This window comes from Mustela nigripes, chromosome 7 (assembly GCF_022355385.1).
Source record: "Mustela nigripes isolate SB6536 chromosome 7, MUSNIG.SB6536, whole genome shotgun sequence".
NCBI classification, from domain to species: domain Eukaryota; kingdom Metazoa; phylum Chordata; class Mammalia; order Carnivora; family Mustelidae; genus Mustela; species Mustela nigripes.
In genome coordinates this window covers 6,209,482-6,223,762 of record NC_081563.1, presented here as the reverse complement: position 1 = coordinate 6,223,762, position 14,281 = coordinate 6,209,482, and the positions used below count along the sequence as shown (strand labels likewise).

At 45.1% G+C, this 14,281-nt stretch overlaps 1 protein-coding gene across 1 annotated transcript in view; it reads right to left on the bottom strand.

The window, feature by feature from the left end:
* The window catches only part of CPSF3 (cleavage and polyadenylation specific factor 3), a 45,224-nt gene that overhangs the window by 3,956 nt on the left and 26,987 nt on the right, over positions 1–14,281 (bottom strand). The window contains exons 11-16 of the mRNA XM_059405126.1: positions 13,459–13,611; positions 11,615–11,723; positions 8,945–9,043; positions 7,739–7,833; positions 5,913–6,000; positions 1,067–1,136 (exon numbers count right to left, since the gene is read on the bottom strand). Coding sequence (XP_059261109.1) covers positions 1,067–1,136; positions 5,913–6,000; positions 7,739–7,833; positions 8,945–9,043; positions 11,615–11,723; positions 13,459–13,611 — 614 coding nt within the window. The remainder of the gene's footprint in view (positions 1–1,066; positions 1,137–5,912; positions 6,001–7,738; positions 7,834–8,944; positions 9,044–11,614; positions 11,724–13,458; positions 13,612–14,281) is intronic.

Genomic DNA, 14,281 nt, shown 5'->3' with positions numbered 1-14,281 from the left:
TGGGCCGGGGCGGTGGGTCCGGGCAAGCAAGCCCTGGGAGCTGCTTTCCGGTCTGTACGACGGAGATGCTTTTCAAAATCAAAATGGCAGCAGCAAGAACATTTTTCTGAAGCCGTGTGGTAGCTTCTTCTAGCAAGGTCACCCCTGAAAGCCTGTCCATTTTTTAAAAGCTGCTAACTGGCTGCCTTAAAAGATTGTCGGTGAGGAATCTGGCAGAAAGAACAGAAATGTTAACGCCAAACCTCCAAACATACAGAGCACCTTCTTTTGTTAAGATGTCTAGTCAGGTAATTCTCAATTTAAAAAATAGAGGCAGTTAGTGAAAGTGGAAAAAAGTAGAAGCAGTCACTTATTCAATAAGAATGAGAGATACTATGTTCAAGGAACTGTGCTAGATGTGGAAATTATAAAATTAAATTCAAATCTTTTAATTTTCCTTTTCTTGGCATAATACATAGCTTAAATGGTGGTTATCCCCTATGATGCAAATCATTATTTTACCTGGGTAAAAAACCCCAAGTCAGTATTTGAAAGTTTTTTTATTTTAAGGAGGCTCCATACCCATTGTGGGGTTTGAACTCATGCCCTGATTGAGCCAGCCAGGAGCCCCCCAAAATCAGTCTTAAAGAGTACTACATATCTGGTATTTAGAAAAATACTGAGTTTAAAGGTAATTCATAGTTTGCAGACTTATTATCTGAGACGAGTCCAGAAGAAAACCACTCTTCATGCAGAACTGACACTTGAGGAAAATATATATGTAGTAATTCTTAAGGGCACAGTAACACCAGGCAAAGAGTTCAGTACTTGTCCTCAGTAAAGATGGGTGAATCGTGGTAGACTATGCCAGAAATGGCTAAGCAAGGTCACAGGTACTTGGGACTAACTAAAGTGTTTGCTGGAAGGATGCGGCTCAAACCACTTTACGGACACAGACACAGACCCCCAGAGCAGCTAAGTGACCTGCCCAAGCTTCACCGCCATCGGTGAGCCAGAACCCAGTCCCGGCCTCCCTCTACCCCCACCCTCGCCACCCCTGGGGGGCAGTCATGGGGACAGCACTTACTGCAGCATGATCTCCAGCCTCTTGCTGTAAACGTGCATTTCTAATTTTTTGGAAACCTTCTGCACCACACCTGGGGGAAAGAAAGCCACAGAGTTCAATTTCCAAATTCTTACTGAGATTCGTTCCTGAGTGGATGATCAGAACACAGACTGCTGTGGAGAAGGGAAAGCGGCCACCGTGGGATCCTTGCAGGGACAAACACGCCACCTTCCGACTGAGGCAAACCGCTGTTTTCTTCGCTTCGTCTTTTGTTCTTGTTAAATACAGAACCACAAGATGACATTTATTTTTGTAATGTTACATTTTACACTTTATTTGCAATGTTCCTCAAAACTTCTCTATCTCATTTTTGAGCGGAAGAGAACTTGTAATTCAGAATTCCCAGGGCCATGTCTGGGCTTTCCAGAGCTTCTGTCTTACCTACAACACGGTTTAACTTTTGCATTCTCCTCTATGTAACGCACCTCTAGTGATTTTAATAAGAGTACTGTTTAACACCATGCCCCAGTTAGATTACTTAGCTTCCCACCCCAAAACACAGGAAGCTGAGAGTTCAGGAAGGGGAAGTGGAGTTTCAAGTGTGCCCCCGGGACATCAGGAAGTGCCTCCCCGCCCATCACCAGCAGCAAAACTGTGCAGAACTGTCTGGCAGGTCCTCTTAAAGCGAACACTCTGTCAGCATGTGACCTAGCATCTCTACTCCCACGGGCAGACTAAAAGAACTGAAAACACGTTAACACAAAAACACGTACACGAATGCTGAGAGCAACGTTATCCATGACAGCCACATGGGAGAAACAAGCCGCGTGTCTATCAACTAAGGAAAGGAGAAACAAACCGTGGTACGTCTACACAATGGAAAATTACGTTGCCACGAAAAGGAATGAAGACCTGAGTCATGCTACAACATGGATGAAACTTGGAAGCGTTACGCAAAGTGAAAGATGCCAGTCATAAAACCCCACGTATTATGATTCCATTTTTATGGAAGGTCCAGAAGAGAGAAAGTCATAGAGAAAGTGGGAGGGAAAAAAAAGTAAGCAGATTGGTCGCTGTCTTGACTGGGGGCTTATAGCTAAAGAACACGACGTTTCTTTGTGGAGTGATGTTGAATGTTTCAGGTTGATCGCAGGGAACCTACCCTGTGGGAAAGAGCCAGGCTGTCATTTCTCCTCGATTATTCTGTTGACTACAGGTACTCTGATTGCTTTTAATTCATAATGTTTTTCCTTCTTTTTTAAAAATGCAGATCTTAGTGGCATAGGACATATCAATTTCAGGTATACAACATAATGATCTGATATCTGTATATACAGCAAAATGATCACACGCGCAGTTAACCATCCATCACAACCCACAGTGTTGCGGCAGAAAGTTTTTTTCCTTCTGTTGAAATAGTCTGAGTTTTAACTGAATATACAATGAACCAGATGCCAGCCAAGAAAGCTACATAATACAACTTCATGTTTTAATTGTAATCATTCTATTAAGTATTAAACAAGCATTTAACTGACATGTAAAATCTCATATAATTCACTAAAAACATAAAAGTTATGAAACTACTGGAAGGAACTTTCCAAACACAGTGCTCAGGCCTGCCTGTCTGCTTATTTACCACTGATCTTTGCGACACACTCCTGAGATCCGCACGATCGGAAGCGGACTGCGGGAAATCAGACAGTTGCTATGCGCGCCTGCCCAGCGGGGGTGCGGGTCAGCACCCGGACGTGCTGAAAACAGGCGCAGGGCCAAACAGAAGGACGTAATGCAACCAAAGAACACAAAAGAACACATTTTGAAACTGCTTCAGCTTGGCTGTGTGTCCCTGACGAGAACAAGGGGATACGGAAATTGAAACTGGGGCTAAACACACACACAGGGACAAACACAACTTGTGTTTCCAGAGTCTGGACCCAAGTCTCGGCAGGATGAGAAAGGAAAGGGGAAAGGATGCTCGCAAAGCAGACTCGGCCCAGTCGCAGAGCGCGTCTCTCGAAGGGACCCAGCCGAGCTCCGAACGCCGCCCGATCGCATCTGAGGCTGGTGAGCCCCGCGGTCTCTGCTGTAAGCAGCCGGCTCGGCTCCGCTCGCCGGGACAGCAGCGGCAGGCGGGACACCCACATCGCCAGGCGGGACACCCACATCGCCGTCTTCCCATAGGACTTTACAAGGCGGGGAGGGCTGGACTTGGCTTGTGGGCGCGGGTTGCCGACTCTGTTCTAGGAGTTCAAAGACCGAGTCTGGATGGGAGAAAGTTCGTTACACAACAAGTGTATGTGATGACCGTGCTCCACTCCCTCACATGCGGCAAGCGGAAAGGGAGTGTGTCAGCCTCGTGCTGTTTTTCATCTTCTGTAGGAGCAAGTTCTGCTTATTAAAAACCCTGTCACGTCGTCCTGCGGGTGACAGCTTTCCAGGCTCACGTAGCGTGAACACTCCTCGGGTCACTGTCTCCCCTCTTTCAAATTCATCTCGTCTGCTCTCTCTCGCCCTCTGTATCTGACCCAGCAGGAAAGACTGCGGGCTCGACCTTCCACCTAGCTCCAGAACCCAAATACTCTTGGCCAGCCCCTCGCCCGCCCCGCCACGAGCGCCCCGGGATGAAACGCCTGCCTCCTTACGAGCGCCAGCCTAATCCTTTAAAAACCTTACAACGCAACCCACTTCACTCAGACTACAAGGCCAAAGTCCTCAAAGTGGTCCATAAACCCCCGCTTCTGCCCCCGCTCCAAGCCCTACGAAGCTGCCCCAGCGCTCACTGGAGCACCAGCTCCCTGGGGGCAGCCACCTGCTGTGTCCTCTGCTGTGCCCTAAGCACCTAGAAATACCCCTGCCCAACAGAAGGTGCTTGATAACTATTTGTCAAATGAATGTTAGCTCTGCAAGCACCTGGTTACTCCAGAAGAACAGACTCTCCTTTGCTGAATACAGGACAAAGCGGGGAAGAACTAGGGAAGCCAGGGCGGCCTGCTGACTCAGCACAGTTAGCTCGGGGACCAACCCTTCTCCAACCTGCGTGCACGGAATCCCTGGGAAGTGCCCAGAGGCCAACCTTAGGAAGCCATGTCTGCACCGTTACTCTGTTTTTAAAAATGATCACTAAGGATAGAGTAGCCATCGTCAGCCGGCACAGAGCAGGGTGAGGGCGCCCTCCCCTCGCACCCGAGTACGAAGAGGCAGCCAGGCCGCTTCACAGCAGCTCCGCACTCATGTGCTCCGCCCGGACAGACACGTCTGCTGACGTCTGTTTTCGCTTTCCAGCACAGTCGCTAAGCGGCGGCTTCGTCACGGCTGCAGGCGGCATCAGGACAACACAGCGGACGGTCCCAAGCCCAACACGCCCTGTGGTCCCTGGCCCCCCTCACGGTGTGGCACGGGTTCAGGGTGGCTAATACGTGACTCGGCCCAAAGACTCCCCAGCATCCTAACCGGCCTAGAAACACACCATTTTTGCACAGATGTCTCATTTTTCAGAAGAGTAGCCACATATCTGACAAGAATACTGACATCAGGTGTTATACCACAAGACAGACTTCCTCTTACAAAAGGGTTATCAAAACGCAACGAACAGAAAGGAGCCCGGGAGGTTAAAGCGATTCAGGTCCGAGCGATCGGGCTGAGCGGACCGCATCTGGGCCGGAGGGAAGGCCGTGCTCTCAGGGAAGCGGCGTCCATCCGGAAGGGCGCACCCCGCAGAGCTCTGGGTTTGAACCTTTTCGTGTTCTCTGCCCTCCGCTCCGTCCCTCACGGCGCCACCACTCACGGGCTGGGACAGCCGCACAAGGAAAGCCCGCCCTCCCACACACGCCCCCACCTGGCGCTCTGCCTGTTCTATTTTTATCACCTAAGAAAAATATAAAATAGTAAAATATGAAAAACCTGACAGCCGCTGTTCTGTCACGTGTGTACTTTTGTGTTCAGGGGCACAGACTGTGACCCTGAGTGAGACTCGTGGAGACACACCGCTCCCTCCGCCACGCAACACGCACACAGGGGTGTCCGTTCCCCATGAGCCAATTCAACGAACACAACTCATCAGCGGTGTCCACAGGAACGTTTTCACAGTTTTACTATTCCTCAAAACAAATTCAAACGCTTACCAGCACCTCAGATGAATAATTTAGATTTGTCTACGTATTTATTCATCTCATTACGTAGATGCAGTCACAAGACGATGGATCATGGATCCAGTGAAACATTTTCTCCTCCTGCAATCAAACACTACCTATTTGTTTATTTTTTGCAATTTCACGACAGAAAACCATTCTCTGGGGGACAAGACCTGGTACGAGGAGGAGGGTAAAGGCTGCGGGGCTTCCGCAGACTCTTCAGGGGTTACCGTCTGTCCGTGCCACTGAAGCCTTACCCTGAATTATGCATAAAATAGCACAGCTGCAAAGAATCACACACCTGTCTTCACTAGTGTCTACTGTGACTGAAAATGATGACTTAGAAAAGGAAACATAAAGTGACTGCGAAACTGCCCTAAAGGGAGATTCCATTCTGTTCCATAGGTTTCACCAAACCCCCAGAGGACCGCACATTCTCTTACTAGACATGCTAGCTCGGTTCAGCAGTAGTTTGGAATTTCTGATTAAAGTGGTTTTGAGAGGACCATGACTAAGGAATTTTATCCTAGTGTTCAGGGCAACCAGATTTTGGGCAACAGCACAAATAAAAGACCCACGACAAGAAATAAAATGTAAGTGACATGCAGTGTTATGCACATATTGTATCTTGAAGGCTACAGGACGAGAACAAGCAGATTTCAAGTTCTAGGATTCTGTCTTCGCAGACCATGGGAGACATGAAAGAATCAACTGATCAAAATGCAACCATTCCGTACCTTTCCTTATTTTCGGGTTGGACTGGACTTCCAGTATCACGGTTGTTACTGTATCTGCATACATATCATTGGAAGGGTTTGCCAGCCACTGCAAAGCAAAAAGCAGAATTAGGAAGGCGTGAATAGGGCTGACCACAAAAGCCGTGAGTGCTCCCTGCTCATCCACGGACTGTACACATGTGACTTCCCTTTTGTGCATTTTCTCTATGAAACTAACCTGAAATTAACAACGCTGGGCTTTTCTGCGATCTGCTGAGCACAGCATGAGCACAGCCTTTGCGGCAAGGGCTTTGTGGGCATCCCCTCACCTGACCCTCAGAACACTTTCCTTTTTTAGAGGTCACGCATGAGCTAAGCCAGCAGTAACTCCGGTGCTGGGACTCAAGAGCAGATCCCTGAGCACTGGGCCTCATAAGCACACAGCAGTAGTTCTAAACACTTCCTCTGGATTCCCACACGAAGCTTAGGACCCTTTGCTCCTCCATACACCCAGGGCTCCATGACCATTTTCCTCGGGTGGGACCAGGTGAATTACTTCAGGAACAAACGCCTTCCTTAATGTGTAAGGGACCTGGGGACTCAGTCAGCTGAGGTTCCGACTCTTGATTTCAGTTCAGGTCGTGGTCTTGGGGTCGTGAGATCGAGCCCTGCACGTGGGCTCTGCACACAGGAGGGAGTCTGCTTTAAGAATTTTTCCCTTTGTCCCTCTCCCAGCTTGCACATGTGTGCTTTCTCTCTCCTTCTAAAAGAAATGGTTAAAATCTTAAAAAAAAAAAAAATGTGTACGAACAGAACAGTGAACCATCTGGATGGGGAAGTTACATCAGATTCTACCCCAAGGCGGAGAAACAGAGGAGGTATCTCCCTGGCTCATTTAGTCCCAGGATTCACTCTGAAAGTCCTTCTCCAAACTTAACAGGTGCCAAGTTATCAAATTCAACCATCAAATTAATCTGGTGTCTGGGTTCCAAATTCTACCAGTAGGAATTTAAAATTCTAATAGTAGAAACCATACTCAACGGTTTCTAGCCTTTGTGTATTTGGGTCACCTTACTTTTGCTTATTTAGATTTTTAAAATTCCACTCTCTAAAGAGTGCTGCATGACCAGTCTATTTGTTTCAATGTAATAGAATTTGATTTTTATCTTGGAACGTGGGCTCTTTTGATATAACTGAAGATATCCTGGGTGATCTCAGAATTAGTTGAAACTTCTCACATGAGACCTATATTCACTACATATACAAAATATTAAGCCTTAATTTAATATTAGTTTCCTTTTTTTTCTTTTCAACCAGGTTCCACACCCAGTGTGCAGCCCAACGTGGGGCTTGAACTCATGACCCTGAGATCAAAACCCGAGCCGAGCTATAGAGTTGGATGCTCAACGAGCTGAGCCACCCAAGGTGCCCCTGATATTAGTTTCTATGTTATTGGAACTCATAGAAAATGCCCAACTGTGTCATATTTTAAACTGATTTGGGCAAGAAAAATATGTACACATACATTATATATTTTTCTGATTGAGAAGAAACAAATTTTCTCTACAATTATATGTGAAGTCTAGAAATTTTTTCCCCCTCCTAGTTAAGGTAAATAATCTTTTTTTTTTTTTTAATTTTTTATTTACTTATTTGACAGAGAGAGAGAGAGATCACAAGTAGGCAGAGAGGCAAGCAGAGAGAGAGGGGGAAGCAGGCTCCCCACCGAGCAGAGAGCCTGACTTGGGGCTCGATCCCAGGATCCTGAGATCATGACCCGAGCCGAAGGCAGAGGCTCAACCCACTGAGCCAACCAGGTGCCCCTAAGGTAAATAATCTTATCTTACTTCTAACACCACCATTCCTGGCTCCTGTATGACAGTAATATTCTTGAACACTTTCAGAGCAGGCTTTTCTTGAATTTCTAATTCTTCCACGTCACCTGAGAAAAAGATGTAACATCAAGATGTATATAATTTTCTGATAATCTTCCAGAGGCATCATTATTCCGTTTATAGACAGTTGAAATAAATTTGATATACAATAAGAAAGTTAATTTACTCATTTATGTAGCCAGATTTCAAATAACTAAGCTTTATGTGAATGTTTGTAGCAACTGAAAGATCTCAACATGTATTAAAAAAATAACAAAGCAGGATTACCTCGGACCTTTAACATTTTATCAGTCACTAACTTTGGTGACTGTCAAACATTTGCATTTATATAAGAGATTTACCCACTAGCACCTTAAATTTAATATGAGACTAGTCAGCTACTACCAACTAGTCACTTCTGCCTTCATCACTCTACAGGAATATTCTGCTATGAGGAGACTTTTCTGGTCCTCCCAGGAACCTTTTAATTAAGGGTTAATTCAGACATATTTTATTAACTTTCTGTGCTAAGACCTATAAATTCTAACAGGAGGATGTGAAGTTAAAAAAAAAAATTTTTCTTTCTACTGGTTTATTTTATGGTGGTATTTTGCTACCTGAATTATGAAGAGCATATTAATAGAAAATGTAACTTGTTACTCAGAGTTCCTGCTTATTAGAGGGAACCCACACCCTTTGACTTAGTCACTGCCCCTCATAATGTTCACGCACAGAAGTCTCTAACTCAGAATAGTGTAGTATGAAAACAGAACAGGTTTACTGTTCTATTGGCCTTTGGCCAGTGGTCATGTGTTCTTGTAGAACCTGCTGTGTAGACTGGTACTTGATGGAACCAGGAAACTTATTTTCTGAATAAGAAATAGATGAAATTTAGCAATAGTTTACAACAGCAGATTTTAAACACACGGGGCAAAGATTATGGATGTTCTTAGAATTTTCAGTGAATCAAGGATTAAAAAGTATAACATAATTTAACAAATTTATGAGTACATTTTCAAAAATTCACCTAAAGCTGATAATATGTCCAAGCAAAGTGCGAATAAAATTTGTACAAATTCTTGGATCATTACCCAAATTAAATAACATCCTTTCCCAAATATATACCTATCTTACTCAAAAGCAGAAAACAATTTGGTGCATTTTAACAAGTATACACACCTGTCAATTTCTGTAGCTGGTAACAGAGCAAATTAAAAGGGCCGGTATAGGGAATGGCTTGGGTCTGTTTCACAGTGCTCATGGCCAAGTCAGTATAATCTGAAGAGGAAATCAGAATAAATAAACTTTAAGTAACACTACGAGTTGCACAAAATATAATCTGCAACGTACAACTTGCATGTATAGGGACGGAGGGGAGTTAAAGCAAGGTAAATCCGAACATGTTTCTCAGGAAGCGCGTGAGGTGCTCCTTAATTTGTTCCCGCCCTACATTTCCCCCCTGAACTCCCATGGCCCCCCTGCTCCCTGACTAGTTGGCTTATGCTTCAGCAGTACGACAGCAGTCTCAACTGCCTTGGAAACATCAGGTCCCTGAGGGTCTCCCGGCCAGCGCGCCAGCTGTCCTCTGCTGTCTTCTGGGCTTGGCCACTTCCGACAATCCTTCACTGTGAGGTGCAAGTGTTGCCTGGTCTGCAAAACCTTTCCCGACTCTTCTAGGCCGGTTCTCTCCTCGTATACTTAGGCACCTCTCTGTGTCACTCATCAGCACGGTGCCCAGCTCTGGACAAGAATGCTTCTCTCATGAGGCAGCTTTCCAGGGGCTGGAGCTGGGCTTTGTAACGCATCTCCGGTCCTCCAGCAGCCGGCACCCTCCAGCACCCATGGCTCGGAGGAGGCCTGCTCTCACTGCTAGAGAGGGGAACAAGGTATACCCCATCGCGGCATGTGCCAAAGCTGACGGCTGGCCCAGCTCACAGAGGACTACCTAAATGCTGCTGTTCCTTGTCCTTCCACAGGCCTGGTCCAATGGTGGAGGAGCAGGAGGTCTAAATTTCATCTGGGCCCAGAATTTCAGCAAGGTAGTTATCAAACCATTCTGAACACCTACGACCTCCATAGGAGACGGAAGAAAAGAACAGCAGCAATTCTAGGAACAGAAAGGCGACCACTTTCTGGAAGGTGGGAGGTGCAGAGAGGTGAATCCGAGGAGATATACGGGAAGACAGACCGTGGGGCCGGCGGGGAGAGCCTCCGTCAGCTGGCTGCCAGCAAGCGAGAGAGGAGCAGAGCACAAAATCGGAACTTTTAGAAGTCTGCTCCACGGAGGGATGTTGCTCTAGAGGCTAGGCAGGGAGTGGAACCCTTGCTGGGACAGTGTAGTCTCAGGACCCTTAGGGTGACAGAAAGACCAGGGTCGTCTGAGGGTGGCAGAGCCCCCAGGTGTTGGAGCAGGGACGCTGGCTGTAGAGGTGGAGCCGAGGGGGGCTCTCAGCTCGGGGTTGCCATAAACCACCATCCGAGGCACACTCGGGCCACTACTCTTCAAGCGGGGACCCCACAAGCGGCAGATCCGGAGAGACCCACCTCCTCCTCCAGGAGGAGCAGCATAGCATGGGAACACGGCAGGAATCTGCTGGGTTTGGAGACTCCAAAGGGGGCCGAGCGCCAGAGACAGAAACGCTTGGTCACAGGCCGGGTGAGCTCGGAGCGCGGCCGGAGACCAGAGAGACGGGAGGGACTGACTGCTTTTCTCTGAGGGCGCAGTGAGGAGTAGGGCCCCGAGCTCTCAGCTCTGGGGCTCTGGGACAGAGATTGGGAGGCTGCCCATTCCCCGCCTCCAAAGCTGTACAGAAAGGTAAAAGCATTTAGGGAACAAAAGCTCGGGAGAGGAAACTTGAGCAGATTGCTTAGCCTGGCCCCTGGCAAGGGCGGGGCAATTCTGCCTTGGGCAGAGGCACTGGAGAATCACGGCAACAGGCCCCTCCCCCAGAAGATCAGGGAGAGCACCCAGCCAAGACCATGTTCACCGATCAATGAGAACCACAGAACTCCAGAGGGAGGGGAATACAGCACAGAGAATTCATGGGTTTCCCTCATGATTCTTTAGTCTTCCAAAGTTGAATTTTTTCTTTATTATTTTCTTTCTCTATTTTTTTCTGAATTTTTCTTATCAATTGATACTTCTTATCAATTCCTTTTTAAAAATCTTTTCTAATTTTCATTTTTACAGTCAGATTCTATCATTTCATTGTCTTTAACCTTAGTTTTTATATGTGTGTTTTTCTTTCTTTAAAATTTTGGGATGTAGTTTCTTCTAACAGACCGAAATACACCCTAAATCTAGTGCATGGCTTTGTTCTATTCACCCGACTGATCACATTCTCTCCTTTCTTTCAATTTTTCTGTTTAGTTTTAAATTTTTCTTCTTTCTTTTTTCTTATCCTTTCATAAAGCACTCACACTTTATTAGCACTGTATGCATAAAACGGAGCACAGTTATTTAACCTAATGCCATATGTACTGCAAAAGTAATGGCCCCCAGCATTTACACAGGCACACAACATAGAGGCCCAGCGAGCGATGTGGAAGTCTAGGTCTTAAGAATCAAAATGGACATGTGGGGAGTCCACAGTTACTTCAGAAAATAAAAGTACAACGACTCCATTGTGAAAGGTGGAAAACAGGCTTGTCAAGGGTCAGTAGGAGCGGTTAACCTTGGAGGTGAACGTATGCTCCCAGTTAAGAAAAAAGTTCACCAAGAAGTGGATTATTAACTCAATTCTATATCTTGGCTGTTACTTAAGATTTGGCCATTAGGAAGAGAAGTTTTCATAGCTTTTCTTTCAATGTGAAAATCAGTTTATATTTGACATTTAATAGTATACTTACTGGAGAGGTCACACGGAGAAAGTATATGATAATTAAAGTTTCTTTTAACAAGTATTCCCGAGACCCGCTGGCCTTGTTCTGGTTTTTTGTCTGCTAAAAAGCCCATGACCTATTTAAAAAAAAAAAGAGGAGGAAATAGAGTTTTGGAAAATGCAATTATTCAGATAATCATAATAATGACCATTAGGCATTTGAAAAGTTGGACACTTAACCAACTGTGCCTCCCAGGTGCCCCTCTAGTTAAAAAAATGCAGCTGGGTGGCTCAGTCAGTTAAGTATCTGCCTTCAGCTCAGCTTATGATTCCAGGGTATTGAGATGGAGCCCTGTATCAGGCACCCGGCTCCGTGGGGAGCCTGCTTCTCCCTCTGCCTGCTGCTCCCCCTGCTTGTACACACACTCTGTCAAATAAATAAATAAAATCTTAAAAAAAAAAAAAAAAAACTCTGAAAGTCCTGCTCTAAAGATATCAGCTTAATTTTGTTCAACTCCGCCTCTCCTATATTTGTAAGACTATAAAATAGTCGCCCCTCCCCAAATCTCAACCAGCAGGGTTGGGGAAATTCAATTCTTAGATTCCTCACTAAATACATTTTTCTATAGGTACAGGGTCGCTTCCATTAAACTGGCTGCGAGAAAGTTTTGTGAACAGGAGTTAACTGAGGAGGAAACCCAATCATCTGTCCTTTAGCAACAAAAGCCTCACATCTTAGCTTTTGCTGACTTTTTTTCCTCGTGAACTCACTGCAAGGAAAGATATTCGTCATTTAGCCTTCTCACATCTGGCTCACTATACAAGAATTGCTGTAAAGTTGCTCATTAATACATGTCTGATATTTAAAACTTCAGATAAATCGTGAAAAAGTTTTCCTTAGACGTTTCTTGAAAAAAAGTCTTAACAGGAAGGACAAATACAAATACAGATACCTTACAGCGTCCCTCTAAAATCTCAGGTAAGATTTTTTTTTTCAAAGATTTTAAAAAGAGAGGGAGAGTGAGAAAGAGAGAGCATGAGGGGGAGGGTCAGAGGGAGAAGCAGACTCCCTGCCAAGCAGGGAGCCTGATGCAGAACTCGATCCTGGCACTCCAGGATCATGACCTGAGCCGAAGGCAGTGGCTTAACCAACTGTGAGCCACCCAGGCACCCTCAGGTAAGGTTTTTAACTATTTTATTTTTAAATCCTCAAAACACTGTATATTGCATCAAAAATGGACAAATTTTTTTAGTTTTTTTTAATATGTTCCATCATTCCACATTTATGTTTAAACACATGAGCCATCTTTAGATTCTTCTGGAGAAACAGCAGTGGACAGAACACTATTAGATATAGTAAGAAAACAGTAATAAATATTTGTTTATTCTCAGACCAGGGAAGAAAAGGAAGTAGAGATGAGGATTATGAAGCTAACAAATGCAGGGGCACCTGGGTAACTCGCTGGTTAAGCATCTGCCTTTGGTTCAGGTCATGATCTCAGGGTCCTGGGATCGAGTCCCACATTGTTCTCTGCTCAGCAGAGAGGCTGCTTCTCCCTCACTCTCCCTCTGCACTCTCAAGAAGTCAATAAAACCTTAAAAAATAAACAAAAACAAAAGCTAGAAAACAAAGCTATCAAATTCAACTGCCCTAAGATCTAATGTACTTGAAAACTTTCTGTGTGAAGAAATGACTTAGTAGGACCAGAAGACCTAAAAAAGCATATGGATAAAATTCTTACACTATACTAAGTAGACAGAAATCATCATTAAGGACATTATCTTGCTTTGATGAAAAGAAGACTATTATTTTTAAGAAGCATACATTTCCTTTTAGAAAGACCTGGGTAAGATTATAAACCACCTTTTTACCTTGGCTAGTTTTTCTCCTCTGAAATTCAAGGTCACAGCTTCTGTATTCCGAGGATTATGAACCTCTATGTGAACTTCATCGTTGTCCTCATATTCTCGAATCAGGGCTGCTTTCAATCTGGCCATTTCGTTTTGTTCTCCATGGACTAAAATCTACACAGAATGAATGTAAGAGGCCATAGGGAAACATCCTGAGTGCGGCTTCACGATGGCCCCCATCTGACTTCAGTACGTGAAACAGACATATACTTGACGTTATTAAACTTAACAACTTTGAGGGGCCTCCTGTCAGTCAAACTTGTACAGTTATTTTCATTCTGTTTGGCTTTAAAAATCCTGAAGCGGAACTATTTTAAGAGAGTAAAGACCCTTCTACTTCAGGTGTTCCCACTAGTGAGATACACAACTTTATGGAAGCTGAATTTCCCCAGACTTCTATGCTCAACTGTAAAGGACTGTGCCCGTGACGTCTGTAACCCCCACCGGCTTCAGACGCAGGATTCTTGCACGAAACCATTGCTCCTCTTACTAATGCAGTTTCCTTTAGGTCTCTTAATACAAGACATTCAAAAGAAGCTTTTTATGGGGAAGAAAAAGACTTCTGGTATTTTCTTCCATTTATTATAGTAATACCAAATAAGATATTTCTGAACCAAATGAAACTGTCTTTGAGGGGTATTTACAGTAACTGTATTAGATACCAGCCTCTTTCCATTCACTTCTATAATCTGTATTTGACAAGACAGATCATTCTTAACCTACAGACTCCTGGTCGATGATTTCTCGCCTGGGCTCACAGAAGCCTCTCCGGCAATCACTACCG